This window comes from Hyla sarda, chromosome 6 (assembly GCF_029499605.1).
Source record: "Hyla sarda isolate aHylSar1 chromosome 6, aHylSar1.hap1, whole genome shotgun sequence".
Taxonomy (NCBI): Eukaryota; Metazoa; Chordata; class Amphibia; order Anura; family Hylidae; genus Hyla; species Hyla sarda.
In genome coordinates, this window is record NC_079194.1 from 72,443,970 (window position 1) to 72,465,208 (window position 21,239).

Here is a 21,239-nt window from a genome sequence, read left to right on the forward strand (position 1 = left end):
GGTGGAGTACCCCTTTAAAACCCATTTTGTGGAGTAACGTTAGACACATCTCTACCTGACAGTCTGATGGATGGTGAAGGGACATCTTAATGCTTCAGCATACTAAGACAATTTGGACAATTGAACACTGGTTGAAGTTTAGAAGAACCTGGTTGCCCACATTGCCCTCAATGCATTTCACATCTGTCTGTCCTTGGTTTATGAAGGCAATGACTGGTCCATTTTTCAGATCTGTATAGGATCTGTATAAGACGGTGGGTAAATGTGAACAATCTCTAACTGAAGACCTCCCCCAGAAATCAGGTAGAAAATATAACTAAGTAGTTTTATTGTTGTCTCTGGAATAGCCAAAAACTACCATATTATAATGTCATCCACCTGTAAAAATATTTTATACTGAGATGAAATGAAAGCATCTAAGTAGATTTGGGCTGTCAAGGATAAGCCATTATTAGAGACTTTTCTATGTAAAGCTAAGGGGTAAATGAGAAATGATTCTGTGCCTCCTCATGGCTGGAGGCAATATTCTTTACTGAATTATTAAAAGCTGTAAATTTGGTAATGTTGAAAAGCGGATTACAATTTCAACTATTTCTGTATCACCTGACCAAAATAGGAGATGAGCATGGCTCTGTGAAGAATTATCCAATAAGATGGTGCAGACAGCTGCAGCCAATAACAATCGATAAGACTAATAATCCCGTATAGTGGTCAATAGAAAATGAAAATACAGTCATGTCTGGATGCTGTAGGATGCAGAACACATTTGCTGCTCTGCAATTTCCTTGAAATTAAGGTCTCAAAAAAGGTCAAAATTTTATCCTCCTATAATTATTAGGAAATGTCAGCTATATAAAGCCACACAAAACTCAGATATGAAAAGTTTTATCTAGGACATTTAAAAAAAAAATGTTGTCTATATCTATATTTCCTACACAATACTTTGGTGTTCGAGCAATTTTTTATTTTTTTTGCTTTATATAATCATTTTGTTGCACTGTATTAAAGGGGTACTCCACTGGCCAGCGTTCGGAACTAAATGTTCCGAACGCTGTTTTCACTCTGCGGGGGTCAGCCACGCGCCTTGTGATATGACGGTCACGCCCCCTCAATGCAAGTCTATGGGACTTTCATTGAGGGGGGGTGACCATGATATCACAAGGAGCGTGGCCGACCCTCTCAGAGTGAAAACAGCATTGGTAACATTTTGTTTCGAATGCTGGCCAGTGGAGTACCCTTTTAAGCACAGAAGTTATATAAAAATTCCTTTTTACAGATGACTTGTATACCCTGGAAGAAGCCAAAAGAGGCAATTGGGCGAACCCAAGTTCCAGCTATTAACCCCTTAAGGACCAAGGACGTACCGGTACGTCCTTGGTCCTGCTCTCCTGATATAACGCGGGGTTACACAGTAACCCCACATCATATCACGGCGGGCCCAGCGTCATAGTGAAGCCGGGACCTGCCTCTAATAGCGTGCAGCGCCGATCGCGGCTAAAAGCGAAAGTGAAAGTTGCCGGCTAGCTCAGTCGGGCTGTTCGGGATAGCCGCGGCTAATCGCGGCATCCCGAACAGCTTACAGGACAGCTGGAGGATCCCTACCTGCCTCCTCTCTGTCCGATTGCCGAATGACTGCTCAGTGCCTGAGATCCAGGCATGAGCAGTCATGTGGCAGAATCGTCGATCACTGGTTTCCTATGAGAAACCAGTGATCAATGATGAAGATCAGTGTGTGCAGTGTTATAGCTCCCTATGGGACCTATAAAACTGCAAAAAAAAAAGTGAATAAAGATCATTTAACTCCTCCCCTATTAAAAGTTTGAATCACCCCCCTTTTCCAATAAAAAAAAACACAGTGTAAATAAAAATAAACATATATGGTATCACCGCGTGCGGAAATGTCCGATTTATAAAAATATATCATTAATTAAACCGCTCGGTCAATGGCGTGTGCGCAAAAAAATTCCAAAGTACAAAATAGTGCAATTTTGGTAACTTTTTACATCATTTAAAAATGAATAAAAGGCGATCAATAAGTCCTATCAATGCAAAAATGGTACCGTTAAAAACTTCAGATCACGGCGCAAAAAATGAGCCCTCATACCGCCCCATACACGGAAAAATTAAAAAGTTATAGGGGTCAGAAGATGACAATTTTAAACGTATTAATTTTCCTGCATGTAGTTATGATTTTTTCCAGAAGTCCGACAAAATCAAACCTATATAAGTAAAATGTACTACGTAGAAAATCAAACCTATATAAGTAAAATGTACTACGTAGAAACGGAAGCCCCCAAAAGTTACAAAACAGCGTTTTTTTTTTCAATTCTGTCGCACAATGATTTTTTTTTCCATTTCACCGTAGATTTTTGGGCAAAATGACTGACGTCATTACAAAGTAGAATTGGTGGCGCAAAAAATAAGCCATCATATGGATTTTTTGGTGCAAAATTGAAAGAGTTATGATTTTTTTAAAGGCAAGGAGCAAAAAACGAAAATGCAAAAACGGAAAACCCCCCGGTCCTTAAGGGGTTAAATAAGGTCATCGACCTTTTCTGTGAACTTGTATAGCAGTGTAGGTGACATGGGTCATGCCTAAAAAGTGACAAACACCTGCTGGATATTCAATGGGGAGCTGCTGTGAGACTGTACCTTGGCAAATGTTTAGTTTTTATACCGGACCAGAGCAGGTGGTGCTGAAAATTCTCTTGGACCTTGTAGCAAAACATCAAGGAGCAACAACCCAATTTAAAAGTAAGCTTGAAGCCCAAATTAGAATCTCTTAGTAAAGCTGTAACTGTGTTTTTATTAAAATACTAGCTGAGTACCCGGCGTTGCCTGGTTTTTCCTTCCTAATCCTTGTTGGGGAAGAAAATCAACAAAGGAGGAAGCTTTTGACTTCATATCTTATCCTTATATATTGTTTTCATATCCCAACCCCATATCCCGTCCCCATATCCCGACCTCCTGTCTTGACCTCCTATCCCAACCTCCTGTCCTGACCTTCTGTCCCATCCTCATGTCCCGACCACATGTCCCGACCACATGTCCCGACCTCATATCCCGACCTCATATGCCTTCCTCATGTGCCATCCTCATATCCTGTCCTCAGGTGGGACTGATTTTTGATGAAGATATTGTAAGCTGAAAATAGAAGGGGATGTGGCTTTGTGGGACTGGTCGTGATTTGCAAGCCAGACCGATGCACAAAAAGGGTAGAAATTAAAAGGGGTGGGGCTTAAACAGTGGGTGTGTCTTTGTGAGATGGGGTGTGGCTTGCCAGCCAGACTGACACATTCACCAGGAGATGCAGAGCAGAGCTTGTGGAGTAAGGTACTGGAACTCCCATATACTTGCATGGGGCTTGAAACAAAAACCATCTTTTATATAAGGGTGTATTTGGGGGTGAATTTCACTATCATATATTTAAATTTCACATATAAGTAATATGTGTACCAGGTGCTATTGAAATATCTCCAGCCGTACGGAAGTTATGTGGGAACATACATTTCCTGTAGATTTGCATGGGACTTTAAACAAAAACCCTGACCCTCACAAATGGGGGGGGGGGGTAGTTAAGGGTTAAATTAACTATCCTACATTTTAAGTGGACATATAAGTAACATATGACCGAGTATTATCGAAATATCTCCAGCCGTTTTGAAGTTACGCAGTAACATATATTTCCCATAGACTTTTATGGGACTTTAAACAAAACCCTGATCCTGGTGGCAAATGGGGGTGAGTAAGAAACCTATCCTATGTTTGTTGTTGACATATTAGCAACATGTGTGCCAAGTTTCATGTTAATATACCGTTTGGATGTGATGCTGAAAAATACACACACACACACTGAGTTTTATATATATACTAGCTGAGTAGCCGGCGGTGCCCGGTTTTTCCCTCCTAATCCTTGTTGGGGAGGAAAATAAACAAAGGAGGAAGTTTTTGACTTCATATCCCATCCTCATATATTTATAAACCTAAACACAAGAACCACTTGGAGTCACTTAAATATAAAATGCAAAAGTTTTTATTGATATGCATTAAAAGAACCATCCGGTTTCAAAGAGGGGAAAAGGGGGAGGGGAAACAGCATTACAAAGTTACAGCGAAATCAACGCCACATCTGCCAATCAAGATGATAATAGGTGGGCATATATGTTTCATTAAAGTGCAGGTGATATAATTGGCAGCAATATGGGACAATGAATTAAAGTAGTTAAACACAATATAGTATCAAAGTGAAAGTGCCATATGGATAAGGTGCTATAAATCATAAAGCATCAGTTTAGTGTCAGTATTTCCTGACCTTAATACTTTCAGGTTATCCTCATATCTCAACCTCATATCCTTTCTTCAAATTCCTTCCTTATATCCAATCCTTATATCCCGTCCTCATATCCCGACCTCATATCCCGTCCTCCTATCCCATCTTCCTATCCCGACCTCATATCCACACCTCACATCCCGTCCTCATATCCCGACCTCATATCCCATCCTCATATCCTGACCTCATATCCTGTCCTCATGTCCCGTCCTCCTATCTCGACCTCATATCCCATCCTCATATCCGGACCTCATACCCCGTCCTCATATGCTGTTCCCATATCACAACCTCATTGCCTGTCCTCATATCCCGAGCTCATTTCCCGTCCTCATATCCTGTCCTTATGTCCCATCCTCAAATCCTGTCCTCAGGTGGGACTGATTTGTGATGAAGATATTGTAAGCTGAAAATAGAACGGTATGTTGCTTTGTGGGACTGGGAATGATTTGCAAGCCAGTCCGCCCCTAGTCGCCTCTATTATAGTGGAAAGATTCCTAATTTATCCATAGAATAATGTATATAGTATTATTTCTGCATATAAATGGTTAATTACTTGTTTCCATGGTGTCGCAGGGCCTTCGGGTCATGTGATGCGTTCCAAGCCTCATTCTGGAGGCGTGCCAGGCCTCACTTTGGTATCTCTAGCCTCATTTTGGGTTTTACAATTTATATAGATCCTGTGATGTGAGCAATCCCATGACACCATGTAAAGTGAATGGCAGACGTTCAGACCAATCAAAATCGTCACGCCCCCTGCCCAAATAAGGGAGCAGCGGCCATCTCTTTCTCCTGGCTCTTGATGAGAGAAGACCTATGTCTCAGTAATCGCAGTGAGTTAGGCCTGAGCCTTGCGGCAATGGCTGAATGATCTAAATTATAGAGTGTATCATCCCCTATGCACTCTGCAGTATCATCGGACTCAATCTTTCCCCTAAATCCGGACGGATCTGCCCATCATTCCCTAAATTCAGAGACTATAAGTTTCATGCAAGGTCCGCAACTTCTGCCAGTCGCTAAGCAACCTAAGAACTGTTATATGAGACTGTTACTACATAACGGATATTGCAAGCACTGCAGTAAAGTTATTCAAGTTCAAGTTAAATCTGCTTGTGGACCTTTAGTCATTTCATTGCACCTATCGCTTCTGGGAAGGGCGGCTATAGGCCGGAACATAGATTCAGTATACCAGCCCTCACCCTGGCGTCATGAGTGACTGGGTTAATATTAACCCCTCCTATACCAACATCATACCATCCCTATCATACACCCCCTAAGGGCTACCACACATGTGACCAAGTATTATCAGAATATCTCCAGCCGTTTTGAAGTTATGCAGTAACATATATTTCCCATAGACTTGTATGGGACTTTAAATGAAAACCCTGACCCTGGAAAATGGGGGTAAGTAAGGGTTAAATTACCTATCCTATGTTTGTTGTTGACATATAAGTAACATGTGTGCCAAGTTTCATGCTATTATCTTTAGCCGTTTGGGCGTGATGCTGGAACATACACACACATATACTGTATACACACACACGTTGGCCCTCATTTACTAAAGTCCAACCGACTCTCTTTTTCTCGGTTATTGCACCTAAATTTTAGTTTAGTCTGTGCGACTATTTATGGGACCAAATTTAACGCCCGACACTTTAGAAACCACAAAAATGGGCGTGTCCCGACAAAAACAAAAAAATTAGTTTGCCTCACAATAACCGACAGCCAAGAGGCCGAGTGAAATTCCAAAAATGGAGTGATTTCTAACAAGGGACTGTTTGCCATTGTGTTTTGTGTGAAAGTAACTCTTTTATGAATAAAATATTGAATGCTTTTGTGATAGTTAATGTTTATATATTTTTTTGTCTTTTTAACACATTTGCAATATTAGGTTTAAATCAATTTAACACCCAAGCTGATAAACAAGGACAATTGTTGTAATGTTTGAAAAATTATAACACATGAATACTTTTGATTCATGGAAACATTTTTAAACAAACAAGTCTAAACCATTTTGACTCCCACAATTAATTTCTTTAGCTCGGAGTTTGTGCCACACAATTGACTAGTGCAACACAAAAAAACGTGTGACACACACAAAAAAAAAAAAAAAATGAAATGTGCGACAGAATAATAAATAAGCCTGAAAAAAAAAAGACGAGTGATATTGAAATCACTCCAGAATAAAAACTCCAATCTTAGTAAATCAGGGCCATTGAGTTTTATATACTGTATATAGATAGATGTAAAGAAATTACCGGGAGAAGCACATATTAACATGTTTCACTCCCTGGTTGGCCGCAAACTCATCCAGTTGCAATGGGCAGGCTTCATAGATATCCAATGGAGCTGAACAGAGATCGGGGTCAGAGCCCTGACAGAAATCCCAGCAATATTTAGAGATTGGTCAGGGACTGAACACTCAGATCAAAACGGTTGACATGTCAAAAGTTTATCTAAATGACGGGGACACATAAACACTTGTTAAAGGGGTACTCTGCTGCCCTGGCATTAGGAACATTTTGTTCTGAATGATTGGAGTGGAGCGGCAGGGTCCTGATGTCACGGCCACTTCCCTCATGATGTCACGCCCCCTCAATGCAAGTCTATGAGAGGGGCGTGGCTGTGATGTCACAACCCCGCCGCCAGCACCAGCATTCTAAATGAATGCCAGGTGCGGCACAGAGATCGTGGGGGTTCCAGCAGTGGGACCCCCGCGATCAGACATCTTATCCTCTATACTTTGGATAGGGAATAAGATGTCTAGGGGCGGAGTACCCCTTTAACCCCTTAAGGACTCAGGGTTTTTCCGTTTTTGCACTTTCGTTTTTTCCTCCTTACCTTTTAAAAATCATAACCCTTTAAATTTTCCACCTAAAAATCCATATTATGGCTTATTTTTGGCGTCGCCAATTCTACTTTGCAGTGACATTAGTCATTTTACCCAAAAATGCACGGCGAAACGGAAAAAAAAATCATTGTGCGACAAAATCGAAAAAAAAACGCCATTTTGTAACTTTTGGGGGCTTCCGTTTCTATGCAGTGCATATTTCGGTAAAAATTACACCTTATCATTATTCTGTAGGTCCATACGGTTAAAATGATACCCTACTTATATAGGTTTGATTTTGTCGCACTTCTGGAAAAAATCATAACTACATGCAGGAAAATTTATACGTTTAAAAATGTCATCTTCTGACCCCTATAACTTTTTTATTTTTCCACGTACGGGGCGGTAAGAGGACTCATTTTTTGCGCCGTGATCTGAAGTTTTTATCGGTATGATTTTTGTTTTGATCGGACTTTTTGATCACTTTTTATTCATTTTTTAATGTTATAAAAAGTGACCAAAATACACTTTTTTGGACTTTGGAATTTTTTTGCGCGTACGCCATTGACCGTACGGCTTAATTAATGATATATTTTTATAGTTCGGACATTTACGCACGCGGCGATACCACATATGTTTATTTATTTATTTTTTTACACTGTTTTATTTTTTTTATGGGAAAAGGGGGGTGATTCAAACTTTTATTAGGGAAGGGGTTAAATGAACTTTATTAACACTTTTTTTTTACTTTTTTTTTGCAGTGTTATAGGTCCCATAGGGACCTATAACACTGCAGACACTGATCGCTCATCCTGATCACAGGCGTGTATTAACACGCCTGTGATCAGCTTTATTGGCGCTTGACTGCTCCTGCCTGGATCTCAGGCACGGAGCAGTCATTCGTCGATCGGACACCGAGGAGGCAGGTAAGAGCCCTCCCAGTGTCCGATCAGCTGTTCGGGACGCCGCGATTTCACCGCGGCGGTCCCGAACAGCCCGACTGAGCAGCCGGGATACTTTCAGTTTCACTTTAGAAGCGGCGGTCAGCTTTGACCGCCGCTTCTAAAGGGTTAATACCGCACATCGCCGCGATCGGCGATGTGTGGTATTAGCCGCGGGTCCCGGCCGTTGATTAGCGCCGGGACCGACGTGATATGATGCGGGATCGCGGCGCAATCCCGCTTCATATCGCGGGAGCCGGCGCAGGACGTAAATATACGTCCTGCGTCGTTAAGGGGTTAATACATTAAAAAATAAAGGTATAAAGGTTCTTACCTTTGCCCGCACATTTTCAAAGGATGCTGGACTCACCAAGGAAAAACATATTAGGAAAACATCCTACAAAAACAAAATACACATGAACTGAGGTTGACATTGATGAGATTATCCTGTAAGAGTCAAGTAAACATATCAGAATGATCTGCACCCAAGTTGTTACTTCAAAGGGGGAGGGTTACTGACTTTAAGGGGTTGTCTCATCAGGGACAACATATTCCCCAATGCGATTGCTGCAGAGATCAGCTGATCGGTTCAAGTGTACCTGTCATCAACAAAAACTTTTCATATAATGTAGATAATACTATTATATGTATATTTGTAATATACATTGGTTAAAAATATGTATATTTTTGTCCCTGCAGCTATAGCCTGTGTGTCTTTATGAGGAGTCCAAATACAGGAAGTGAGGGTAGACAAGCAAGGCTCTGTGCAGTGAGGACAAGCAAGGTTATGTGCACTGAGGACAAGCAGGTCTCTGTACACTGAGGACAAGCAGGGCTCTGTGCACTGAAGACAAGCAGGGCTCTGTGCACTGAGGACAAGCAGGGCTCTGTACACTCAGGACAAGCAGGGCGCTGTGCAGTGAGGACAAGCAGGGCTCTGTACACTGAGGACAAGCAGGGCTCTGTGCATTGAGGACAAGCAGGGCTCTGTGCACTGAGGACAAGCAGGGCTCTATACACTGAGGACAAGCAGGGCTCTGTACACTGAGGACAAGCAGGGCTCTGTGCAGTGAGGACAAGCAGGACTCTGTGCTGAGAGGACAAGCAAGGTTATGTGCAGTGAGGACAAGCAGGTCTCTGTGCACTGAAGACAAGCAGGGCTCTGTGCAGTGAGGACAAGCAAGGTTATGTGCACTGAGGACAAACAGGTCTCTGTACACTCAGGACAAGCAGGGCGCTGTGCAGTGAGGACAAGCAGGGCTCTGTACACTGAGGACAAGCAGGGCTCTGTGCATTGAGGACAAGCAGGGCTCTGTGCACTGAGGACAAGCAGGGCTCTATACACTGAGGACAAGCAGGGCTCTGTACACTGAGGACAAGCAGGGCTCTGTGCAGTGAGGACAAGCAGGGCTCTGTGCTGAGAGGACAAGCAAGGTTATGTGCACTGAGGACAAGCAGGGCTCTGTGCAGTGAAGACAAGCAAGGTTATGTGCATTGAGGACAAGCAGGTCTCTGTAGACTGAGGACAAGCAGGGCTCTGTGCAGTGAGGACAAGCAGGGCTCTGTACACTGAAGACAAGCAGGGCTCTGTGCAGTGAGGACAAGCAAGGTTATGTGCACTGAGGACAAGCAGGTCTCTGTACACTGAGGACAAGCAGGGCTCTGTGCACTAAAGACAAGCAGGGCTCTGTGCACTGAGGACAAGCAGGGCGCTGTACACTGAGGACAAGCAGGGCTCTGTGCAGTGAAGACAAGCAAGGTTATGTGCATTGAGGACAAGCAGGTCTCTGTACACTGAGGACAAGCAGGGCTCTGTGCACTGAAGACAAGCAGGGCTCTGTGCACTGAGGACAAGCAGGGCTCTGTACACTGAGGACAAGCAGGGCTCTGTGCAGTGAAGACAAGCAAGGTTATGTGCATTGAGGACAAGCAGGTCTCTGTACACTGAGGACAAGCAGGGCTCTGTGCACTGAAGACAAGCAGGGCTCTGTGCACTGAGGACAAGCAGGGCTCTGTACACTGAGGACAAGCAGGGCTCTGTGCAGTGAGGACAAGCAGAGCTCTGTACACTGAGGACAAGCAGGGCTCTGTACATCGAGGACAAGCAGGGCTCTGTGCACTGAGGACAAGCAGGGCTCTGTACACTGAGGACAAGCAGGGCTCTGTACATCGAGGACAAGCAGGTCTCTGTACAATGAGGACAAGCAGGGCTCTGTGCACTGAGGACAAGCAAGGTTGTGTGCACTGAGGACAAGCAGGGCACTGTGCACTGAGGACAAGCAGGGCTCTGATCAGTGAGGACAAGCAGGGCTATGCACAATGAGGACAAGCAGGGCTCTATACACTGAGGACAAGCAGGGCTCTGTGTGCTGAGGACAAGCAGGACTCTGTGCACTGAGGACAAGCGGGGCTCTGTGCAGTGAGGACAATCAAGGTTGTGTGCACTGAGGACAAGCAGGGCTCTATACACTGAGGACAAGCAGGGCTCTGTGCAGTGAGGACAAGCAGGGCTCTACACTGAGGACAAGCAGGGCTCTGTACACTGAGGACAAGCAGGGCTCTGTACACTGAGGACAAGTAGGGCTCTTTGCATTGAGGACAAGCAGGGCTCTGTACACTGAGGACAAGCAGGGCTCTGTACACTGAGGACAAGCAGGTCTCTGTGCAGTGAGGACAAGCAGGGCTCTGTACACTGAGGACAAGCAGGGCTCTATACACTGAGGACAAGCAGGGCTCTGTACACTGAGGACAAGCAGGGCTCTGTACACTGAGGACAAGCAGGGCTCTGTACACTGAGGACAAGCAGGGCTCTGTACATCGAGGACAAGCAGGTCTCTGTACAATGAGGACAAGCAGGGATCTGTGCAGTGAGGACAAGCAGGGCTCTGTGCACTGAGGAAAAGCAGGGCTCTATACACTGAGGACAAGCAGGTCTCTGTACAATGAGGACAAGCAGGGCTCTGTGCAGTGAGGACAAGCAGGGCTCTGTGCACTGAGGACAAGCAGGGCTCTATACACTGAGGACAAGCAGGGCTCTGTGCAGTGAGGACAAGCAGGGCTCTGTGCACTGAGGACAAGCAGGGCTCTATACACTGAGGACAAGCAGGGCTCTGTACACTGAGGACAAGCAGGGCTCTGTGCAGTGAGGACAAGCAGGGCTCTGTACACTGAGGACAAGCAGGGCTCTGTACACTGAGGAATAGCAGGGCTCTGTACATTTTATTTCCTATTAGAAAATACTTACCGTCTGGGGATAAGAAAGTGGCCTTAGACGATCATAGTCCTCCTGTCCTGCTGTATCCCATAATCCCAGGTTCACTGGCTTACTGTCCACCATAACATTAGCTGAATAGTTATCAAACCTGTTAAAGAATGGAAGAAGTTACTTATTCATCTTTTATTCCGATTCTTGGAAAATTATTGGTAATAATAACTATCAAGAAATGCAATAATTCAGAAATGTAATATTCTTGAGACATTTGCCATTCTTTGTATAGACTTTGCACCAGTTTGCAACAAATTTTCAAAAAATGTTTTGTCTTGTTTGCACCCTCCTCAGTCAAATGGGGCATGGCCACTAAATAAGTATGAGGAAGGGGACAGGGCTTAAATTGCTAATACACAAAACACCATCTATGCGTAAATGCCACATTGGGCCACATAGACTACCCTCTCCAAAAATAGAGGCAAATTACAATAGTAGAATATGTACTCTTCATTGGAAAACAAACTTACATATCATTAAAATCAGACACAGACGATAAGGCACGAAGGTGCACATACATAAAATGGGGGTGAGGATGGTATCCGGAATATCATGAGGTACAGGATAATAATATCAATACAATGGACATACAGTGTGAATAGATGCTGATAGAAGCAGCACTCACAGGTGAAAATCAAGATGGTATCTGGCACACACTGTTAACAGATCATGGTATAAAACGGAGATAGAGAAACAGGCAATACTGAGTATGTTTCTGCTACTGCTTCGTAAGGAAGGTGTCCTGATGAAGCAGTAGCAAAAAACGTACATTCGGGGTAAGGAGATGAGGTGGTTTCAGGCAGGATGCAAGGCAGGAATCTTTTATAATGTGACCTATGTGAGGTTTTGTTAGTACTCAGTATTGCCTGATTCTCTATCTCTAAGGGTATGGGATTCATGAATGGTAGTAGCTTAGTAACAATGAGGACCCACTGAGGTGCTGGGCAAGATCAATAAAAGTAACCAGTGCAAACCCACAAGTTGTCATTGGGGCAGGATGCAGCAGGGAGTAGTCTCTCTGACAGGCATAGCAGCCTAGTAGGATGGGCAATTGCTCACAGCCACTCTGGCACATCCTGACTTTGGGGGAACCTTGGACAGATATCCAGATCCCCAGCCCTAGTGCGAGGAATGCTAAGAAAAAAGATGGGCTACTGTCGTGAACTGCAGAGTTCTGTGTCATCTAAGTGTGAAGCTCCCCTTACATGCAGCTTTAAAGGGGTACTCCGTTGCTTGACATCTTATCCCCTATCCAAAGGATAAAGGACAAGATGTCTGATTGCCGCGGTCCCGCTGCTTGGCCCCGCAATCTCCCACAGCACCTGGCATTCTAAACAAATGCCAGGTTCCTGCGGCAGTGGTCGTGATGTCACTCCCTCCATTCATGTCTATGGGAGGGGGCATGTCAGCAGATGCTCCCTCCCATAGACATGAATGGAGGGGGCGTGGTGTGACATCATTCGGGGGGCGTGGCTGTGATGTCACAATCATGGTTTCCATCTCCGAGCATTCTGAACAAAATGTTCAGAATGCTGGAGCACAGGAGTACCCCTTTAACACACAGTAGAAAGCAAAACAGTCAGCTCCTGATTACAGCCCAGTGGATAATACTGTACATAATATACTACAGAAAAATTCTACTCTTCGTGTTTTTGGTGTCTTAAATGTACTTGCAGCATAGGTGGTGATAAATTGTGAAAGTACTGAAAAGAGACTTAAACTCCACATGATGCGGTACACTGGGAGATTTGTGCTAGTCTAGGTTATTGTCAATGTACATTGGGTACATTTGCAGCCTCATTGCCATCTACATTGGATGATTTAAAGTCATTATGTTATTTTGTGTCAGAATGACATAGTTACATGTGATTGATGACCTGTCCTCAGGATAGGCCATTACTATATGATCGGTGACATGATAACAGCACAGACCAGCAGATGTTGGGCAGATCTTCTTTACCCGGATGTGAATGGAGTCGGAAGCGCACAGCACTGTGTATTAGTGGCCATGCTAGGTTATTGCAGCTTAGCTCCCATTCAAGTGAACAGCAGTAACCCAGCATGGCCACTACATAATGTACGGAGCTGTGTGCTTACCGCTCCATTCACTGTGTACACATGGGCACAGCGGTTCAGCTGTTGGCCTGTGTCGGGTGTTGGCACTTCACTGATCATATAGTAATAGCTTAGCCTGAGGGTAAGCCATCAATCACAAAGTCCCCCCAAAAAACTTTTAAAATGATTATCTTATTAGGACACTCCTTTTTACACTGAAGACAATTCATAAAAGGAAAAGTTTAGTGCTGGGTTAAATTTCTGAATTTTTACCAATAATCATCCTATTAAAGGGGTATTCCAGGTTTATACATCCTATCCCCTATACCCCACGACCTTCACACACCCTCCCATAGACATGAGTGAAGGGGGCGTGGTGTGACATCAGGAGGGGGCATCACCATGATGTAACGTCCCCGTCTTGGAAGCAGTGCCCGGCACAGAATGCTGGGGGCTGCACTGAGATTGTGGGGGTCACCAGTGGTGGGACTTCTGTCATCATACCTCTTATCCCCTATCCTTTGGATAGGGGATAAGATATATAAACCCAGAATACCTCTTTAAACTAGTGAGAAAAAGGTTTTACTTACACCGTCGGGATATATTCTCCAGGGAAAGCATTGGTTGTATAACTGATGAGCAGACATGTTTTTCCCACCGCTCTGTAAGAGAAAAATAAAGACATCATGTGACTTTTCTATGTAGAGAAACATATATTTTGTGATTTAGCTCATTCATTGAACAAACTTTATTTTGACTGGTGAAGATCCCACCTATGGGAACTCATCCAATAAGCAGACTGAAGGCTCAGTGCCAGTGCAGCAGCATCCCCATCATTGTTTTCATGGTCACAAAGACTCATCATTCAAATGGCTATGCCTGGCACTAGAGCTCATTGCACTTGTTTGACTGAAAATTATTTTGCCGCATCTACTTCTTAAACTGATGGCAGAACAAATATTCGAGGGTACTGTACTGTGTAATGCGCCCATATATTGTATAGAACTTTCTAGAAATGGGGTAGGTCCTTGCTCAGTCAACAATCCCCTCTATAGCTAGGAGAATGTGTAGAGTGGGAGCCTGCACAAAGCCTTGGGTCCATGGACCTGAAGTCCAGCGAATAGTTACAGATACCCAGGTTTACAATCCTAAACAAAAGGTTTACTAAATACAAACATCCTTCAGAAGTAAAAATAATTATACTGGTCAAGAGAACCTAGCATCTTCTAGCTAGCAAGTCTGAGAATACAAGAGCCTTTCTTCAAATGACATGAAAAGTATACGGTTAGGCCTGGTCAATTAGCTATGGCTAGTGAGGCTACAAAAGGCAGCCAGCCTTCACCCTATAGCTGGGAATTGTAGAAAAATGGAGAAACTTTGAATAATAGTGTTATTCTGCCTAGAGCCAATAAGTGAAGCAGGCTGTGCTTTTTTTTTTAGAGAAGACTAGATGGGACTGTGAGTAACTGCAACCACTTACCTTTTATAGCTGAGTGAAGATGTTAATCTTAGGGACACCCTATATACATATATAGCTACTGAGCTAACCTCAGGGTGTACCTATGCTATTGGCTTGAGTGCTACTTATCAAGATTGTAGAATAGCTTTCACATAGGTCAGGAATAAGTGCAGTCCTGAGCTCACTTACAGTCACTTTACCTGCCTATTTAAGTATCTGCCCTAGGCATTGAATCCTCAACTGGGCGGATACTCAAGTAAGCAGGGAGAGTGGATGTGGGTGAGCTCAGGGCTGCACTTATCGCTGCCCTATGTGACACTAACACACGTCTCCTGGTTCATGCATAGTCACAGCAACGCATGATGCTTCAGCCAAACACAGGAAAATTAACCCTTAATTAAAGGGGTGCTCCACTGGCCAGAGTTCGTAAGTAAATGTTCCTAACACTGTTTTCGTGCTGCGGGGATCGGCCATGCCCACTCGTGATGCCACAGCCCCACCCACTCAATGCAAGTCTATGGGAGGGGGCGTGATGGGTTACTTCTGGACACTGGCCAGTGGAGTACCCCTTTAAGTCGGAACCAGATCTACTCATTTCAATAGCTGTCTGACATGATTATATGGCTGACAATATCTCTCCTGATCCCTTCATACAAATGATGAACATTCAGTTTGGCCCAGCAGTTATGTTTTCTGAGTGGAAAGAAGAAGGGTATACGCCTGCCAGTGTCTTCTATTGGTGGCTTATCTATTAAATCTAATGATGTGGCAGTGTAAATCAAACATGTCTGATCCTTATTTCCCCTGACATTTTATGACATGGGGAGTCAGGAGCACACATTAGACATAATCCTACAAGGACAATAAACATAGAAAGTGGGCTCAACCAAAGAGTCAAAAGTGAGTGCTTCCCAATGTTTTTAAAATTACAAAAATAACAAAAAAAGAAGAGAAAGAAAAACACTCTATATTGGTGCACATCATAACAATATCGATATTAATATGGTGCATGCCAATTTAGAACAATCCTACAAGGAGACTATCTCATTGAATTATTGTTCTAAATTGGGAGGATCCGATCAAAATGTATAAATTTGCTCCTGTCATCTAAGAACAGGAAACTACAATTCACATAGGTTCACCAAAACTGGAAAATGGAAGCCTAGAAGAACGTTGCCAGGTCAGATGAGTCAATTCCAGTTGAGACATTCCGATAGCAAGGTCATTTGGCATAAACAACATAAAAGCATGGATCCATCCTGCCTTATATCAACAGTTCAGGCTGGTGGTGGTGTAATGGTGTGCTGGGCATTTTGTTGGCACACTTTGGGCCCCTAAGTACCAATTAATCATTGTATTAATGCATGTTTAAAGGGGTACTCTGGCCCTGAGACATCTTATCCCCTATCCAAAGGATAGGGGATAAGATGTCTCACCGCGGGGGTCTCACCATTGGGGACCCCCGCAATCTTGTATTCGCCACCCACCTGTTTGAGCTTCATGCCGCGGTGCCAGCTCATACACAGCCGTGTGGCGACCATGGGCCCGGAGTATCGTGACATCACCCGGCTGTTTGTGAGCTGGCACCGCGGCATGCAGCTCAAACAGGTGGGTGGCGAATACAAGATTGCGGGGGTCCCCAGCGGCGGGACCCCTGCGGTGAGACATCTTAAGATGTCTCATGGCTAGAGTATCCCTTTAAATGCGACAGCCTACCCGAGTATTGTGCGGAATAAGTCACATGTATATTACCCAGGTAAACCCATTGGAAATGCAGGAGAAAAATTATCCTCATTGACATAATCTGCATCCAAAAATGTTATTTAAAGGGGTAGTCCAGTGGTGAAAAACTTATCCCCTATCCTAAGGATAGGGGATAAGTTTGAGATCGCGGGGGGTCCGACCGCTGGGGCCCCCTGCGATCTCTCTGTACGGGGCCCCGGCTCTCCGCCGAGATAGCGGGTGTCGACCCCCGCACGAGGCGGCGGCCGACACGCCCCCTCAATACATCTCTATGGCAGAGCCGGAGATTGCCGAAGGCAGCGCTTCGGCTCTGCCATAGAGTTGTATTGAGGGGGCGTGTCGGCCGCCGCCTCGTGCGGAGGTCGACACGCCCCCTTCCAGCGGGCTGTCGGGGCTCCGTACAGGAGATCGCGGGGGGCCCCAGGGGTCGGACCCCCCGCGATCTGCAACTTATCCCCTATCCTTAGGATAGGGGATAAGTTGCTCACCACTGAATCACCACTGGACTACTCCTTTAAGTTGTGAAAACACGCTGCAGAAATCTGAGACTTTTTGCTATGTATTTTGTGCTGAATTTTCTCCTGAGAGTGTGAACATAGCCTTAAAGTGATTTTCTGTTGTTTACTATTCCAAACAGACACAGACATGGTGAGAGGCGAGATTTCCGGATGCTGGAAACGCTGCGTGATAACCATTGTGCAAACTATCAGTTTTTATTACACTGCCATTTAAGAGAGGAAAACTCCAGGGCTTACATTTGCCGAATATATTTCTTTTTGTAGGTGAAATTTTCTTTTAATTTCTTTAGGCTAAATAGAAATTTTAGAAAAAAGAAACTGCAAAATAGATTCGGCATTTACTCCATTCACTGTTAACAAAATAGAGGAAAAAAAGAATAACCGTTGTCATGTGTCAGCAGAGAGCGAAATAAGATCAGATGAAGGAAACGGATAAGATAAGATAAGTGTTTATCATAACAGCAAGGAGCATTGAATTAGTAGATCACATCACTTTCCAATAGAATATAAATTAAGAATTTCACGGAAGTATAATAACACATACTTATATGTATATACTCGAGTATAAGCCAAGTTTTTCAGCAAGATTTTTCGTGCTGAAAACGCCCCCCTTGGCTTATACTCGAGTGAACTCTCCGCCTATCAATCCCTTCATCAATGGTCTTCAACCTGCGGACCTCCAGAAGTTGCTAAACTACAACTCCCAGCATGCCCGGACAGCCATCGGCTGTCCGGGCATGCTGGGTGTTGTAGTTTTGAAACCTCTGGAGGTCCGCAGGTTGAAGACCATTGCGGCCTTCGTCATCATCCAGCCCACCTCCCCTCCTTTGTTTTGTACTCACCTCCCCTCGGCGGGAAGTTAGGGTGAGCTGGTCCGGGCCATCTATGCTGCAGGGTCCGTCCGGTGGGGATGATTAGTCATTGCGGGCTGTTCCATTTTCACCGGGGGGCCTCTTCTCCGCGCTTTGGGCTCGGCCCCGGAGTAGTGACGTTGCCTTGACGACGACACACAGGGACGTTGCGCATTAACTTCCCTGTACGTCGTCGTCAAGGCAACGTCGCTACTCCGGGCCCAAAGCGCGTAGAAGAGGCCCCCCCCCCCGGTGAAAACGGACAGCCCGCAACGACTAATCATCCCCACCGGACGGTCCCTGTAGCATAGATGGCCCGGACCAGCTCACCCTAACTTCCCGCCGAGGGGAGGTGAGAGGTGAGTACAAAACAAAAGGGGAGGGGGGCTGGATGATGACGGAGGCCGCAGTGGTCTTCAACCTGCGGACCTCCAGACTTTTCAAAACTACAACTCCCAGCATGCCTGGACAGCCGATGGCTGTCCAGGCATGCTGGGCGTTGTAGTTTTGCAACATCTGTGTCACGATGCCGGCTGGCAGGAGGTGGATCCTCTGTGCCAGAGAGGGATTGGCGAGGACCGCGCTAGTGGACCGGTTCTAAGCCACTACAGGTTTTCACCAGAGCCCGCCGCAAAGCGGGATGGTCTTGCTGCGGCGGTAGTGACCAGGTCGTATCCACTAGCAACGGCTCACCTCTCTGGCTGCTGAAGATACTGAAGAAAGGCGAGGTACAAGGGAGTGGGCAGTAGCAAGGTCGGACGTAGCAGAAGGTCGGGGGCAGGCGGCAAGGTTCGTAGTCAGGGGAGATAGCAAAGGTACTGGTACACAGGCTATAAAACACACAATACGCTTTCACAAGGCACAAGGGCAACAAGATCCGGCAAGGGAGTGCAAGGGAGGAGACTAGATATAGCCAGGGAACAGGTGGGAACCAATTAAGCTAATTGGGCCAGGCACCAATCATTGGTGCACTGGCCCTTTAAGTCTCAGGGAGCTGGCGCGCGCGCGCCCTAGAGAGCGGAGCCGCGCGCGCCAGCACATGACAGCAGGGGACGGGAACGGGTAAGTGACCTGGGATGCGATTCGCGAGCGGGCGCGTCCCGCTGTGCGAATCGCATCCCCAACGGCCATGACAGAGCAGCGCTCCCGGTCAGCGGGACTGACCGGGGAGCTGCAGGGAAAGAGACGCCGTGAGCGCTCCGGGGAGGAGCGGGGACCCGGAGCGCTAGGCGTAACAATCTGGAAGTCCGCAGGTTGAAGACCACTGATGAAGGGATTGACAGGCGGTGATGATGAAGGGGGGGATGATGACGGGGTCTAGATGATTACATGGGGGGATGATGTATTTCCCACCCAAGGCTTATAGTCGAGTCAATAACTTTTCCTGGGTTTTTGGGGGAAAATTAGGGGCCTCGGCTTATATTCGGGTCGGCTTATACTTGAGTATATACGGTAATAAAACACCGGAAACAAGAGCACATAGAGAGAAACAGGAAGTTGAAGTAAGATCTGTAATATTTACGGACACGCAGTGACAGGGAGTTTTTATGGACCACAAGAGATGACAGGTGGTGACATGATGTAAAATTCTATAAATTCACATCAGAGGGATCAGACGCTGAGGTCCATTATTAATACTTCCTATTTTGTATGTATGATTTTAATCTTATAGGGAACCTAAAATAGTCTGGGATCTGGACGAAAACATCAAAAAGTAGAACTTTTTTTGCTAGAAGCCCTTTTCCATATGAAATAGTGTGCAACATAACCTCTATTTAGGGCCATCTTGTTCATCCTATTTCTATATGCTCTTTAAAAGGGTACTCCACCCCTAGACATCTTACCCCTATCCAAAGGATAGGGAATAAGATGTCTAATCTCGGCTGCGGCATCCCAGACATCAGGTGCATGGAGTAACTTCGCTCCATGTCGGATGACTGGCAATGTGGGGTTGATGCTTGTGAAGGCCCCTCCCATAGACTTGCATTGAGGGGGTGTGGCCGTGGCTGTGATGTCATGAGCCTCTGGCACTGCACCCGCCACTCTAATTGAATGCCGGGTGCAGCAGGGAGATCGCGGGGGTCCTGCTGCTGGGACTTTAAATAGGGTTTAATATGTCTAGGGGTGGAGTACCCTTTTAAGTCTTGAGCTTTAAGCACATAACCATATTACAGATCTGTGTGGATTGGTCCATATTACAGCAACCGTAGACTGGTCTCCCCCCAGAAGTGATGTGAATATATATCTCCAATATATAAGAAAATAAGAAGATCTGGTGAGTGCCGTCTTTTTATCTCTGTCTTTGAAGTTTGGACCATATGGACTGAGCACCACATATTATTTTCTGTAAAGTATGACTGCAACTTGTAGCACACTTTAGTACCTACCCCGAGTTTAGCAGAAGTGCCGAACACACCATTTCTCCTCATCTGTATAGACTGCTATGGGCCTATCTTGTAGTTGTGTGCCTTCAGTTTTACATAGAGTTAGAGTATGTTTACATGACTACAATCTGCACAGATTTGGAAGAGGAATCATTGCTGATATCAGTGTGTCTGGGAATGAAATAGGTAATGACTTTGGCTGTCCACTTTCTGAACATATAGAAAGTCTATGGAGCTGTTTTTTTGCAGAGAGGCAAGCAAAGCAGCAAGCTTTCCCCTTCAACAGATACATCAAGTTTCATCAACAGGTAACCAAGGTGGGTGAGGACTTCAGGGGTATCCCATACACATTGAACTGGATTTTTCTTTTTAGGGTTCTTGAAGGCAATGACATCATTGCTCTCCCAATTTCCAATTCAATTAAACCATTAAAGGGGTATTCCAGGCAAAACCTTTTTTTATATATATCAACTGGCTCTGGAAAGTTTAACAGATTTGTAAATTACTTCTATTAAAAAATCTTAATCCTTCCAATAGTTATTAGCTTCTGAAGTTTTCTGTCTAACTGCTCAATGATGATGTCATGTCCCGGGAGCTGTGCATGATGGGAGAATATCCCTTGCATGATGGGTGAAAAGGGATATTCCCCATAGGAACTGCACAGCTCCCGGGACGTGAGTCATCAGAGAGCAGTTAGACAGAAAACATCAACTCAACTTCAGAAGCTAATAACTATTGGAAGGATTAAGATTTTTTAATAGAAGTAATTTACAAATCTGTTTAACTTTCCGGAGCCAGTTGATATATATATATATATATATATATATATATATATATATATATATATATATATATATATAAAAAAG

The 21,239-nt window shown here is 44.8% G+C and overlaps 1 protein-coding gene across 1 annotated transcript in view; it reads right to left on the bottom strand.

Annotated features, from left to right (window-relative positions):
• Positions 1–21,239, bottom strand: part of RAC2 (Rac family small GTPase 2) — a 110,346-nt gene that overhangs the window by 42,806 nt on the left and 46,301 nt on the right. Inside the window, exons 2-4 of the mRNA XM_056524123.1 lie at positions 14,009–14,080; positions 11,343–11,460; positions 8,433–8,495 (exon numbers count right to left, since the gene is read on the bottom strand). Coding sequence (XP_056380098.1) covers positions 8,433–8,495; positions 11,343–11,460; positions 14,009–14,080 — 253 coding nt within the window. The remainder of the gene's footprint in view (positions 1–8,432; positions 8,496–11,342; positions 11,461–14,008; positions 14,081–21,239) is intronic.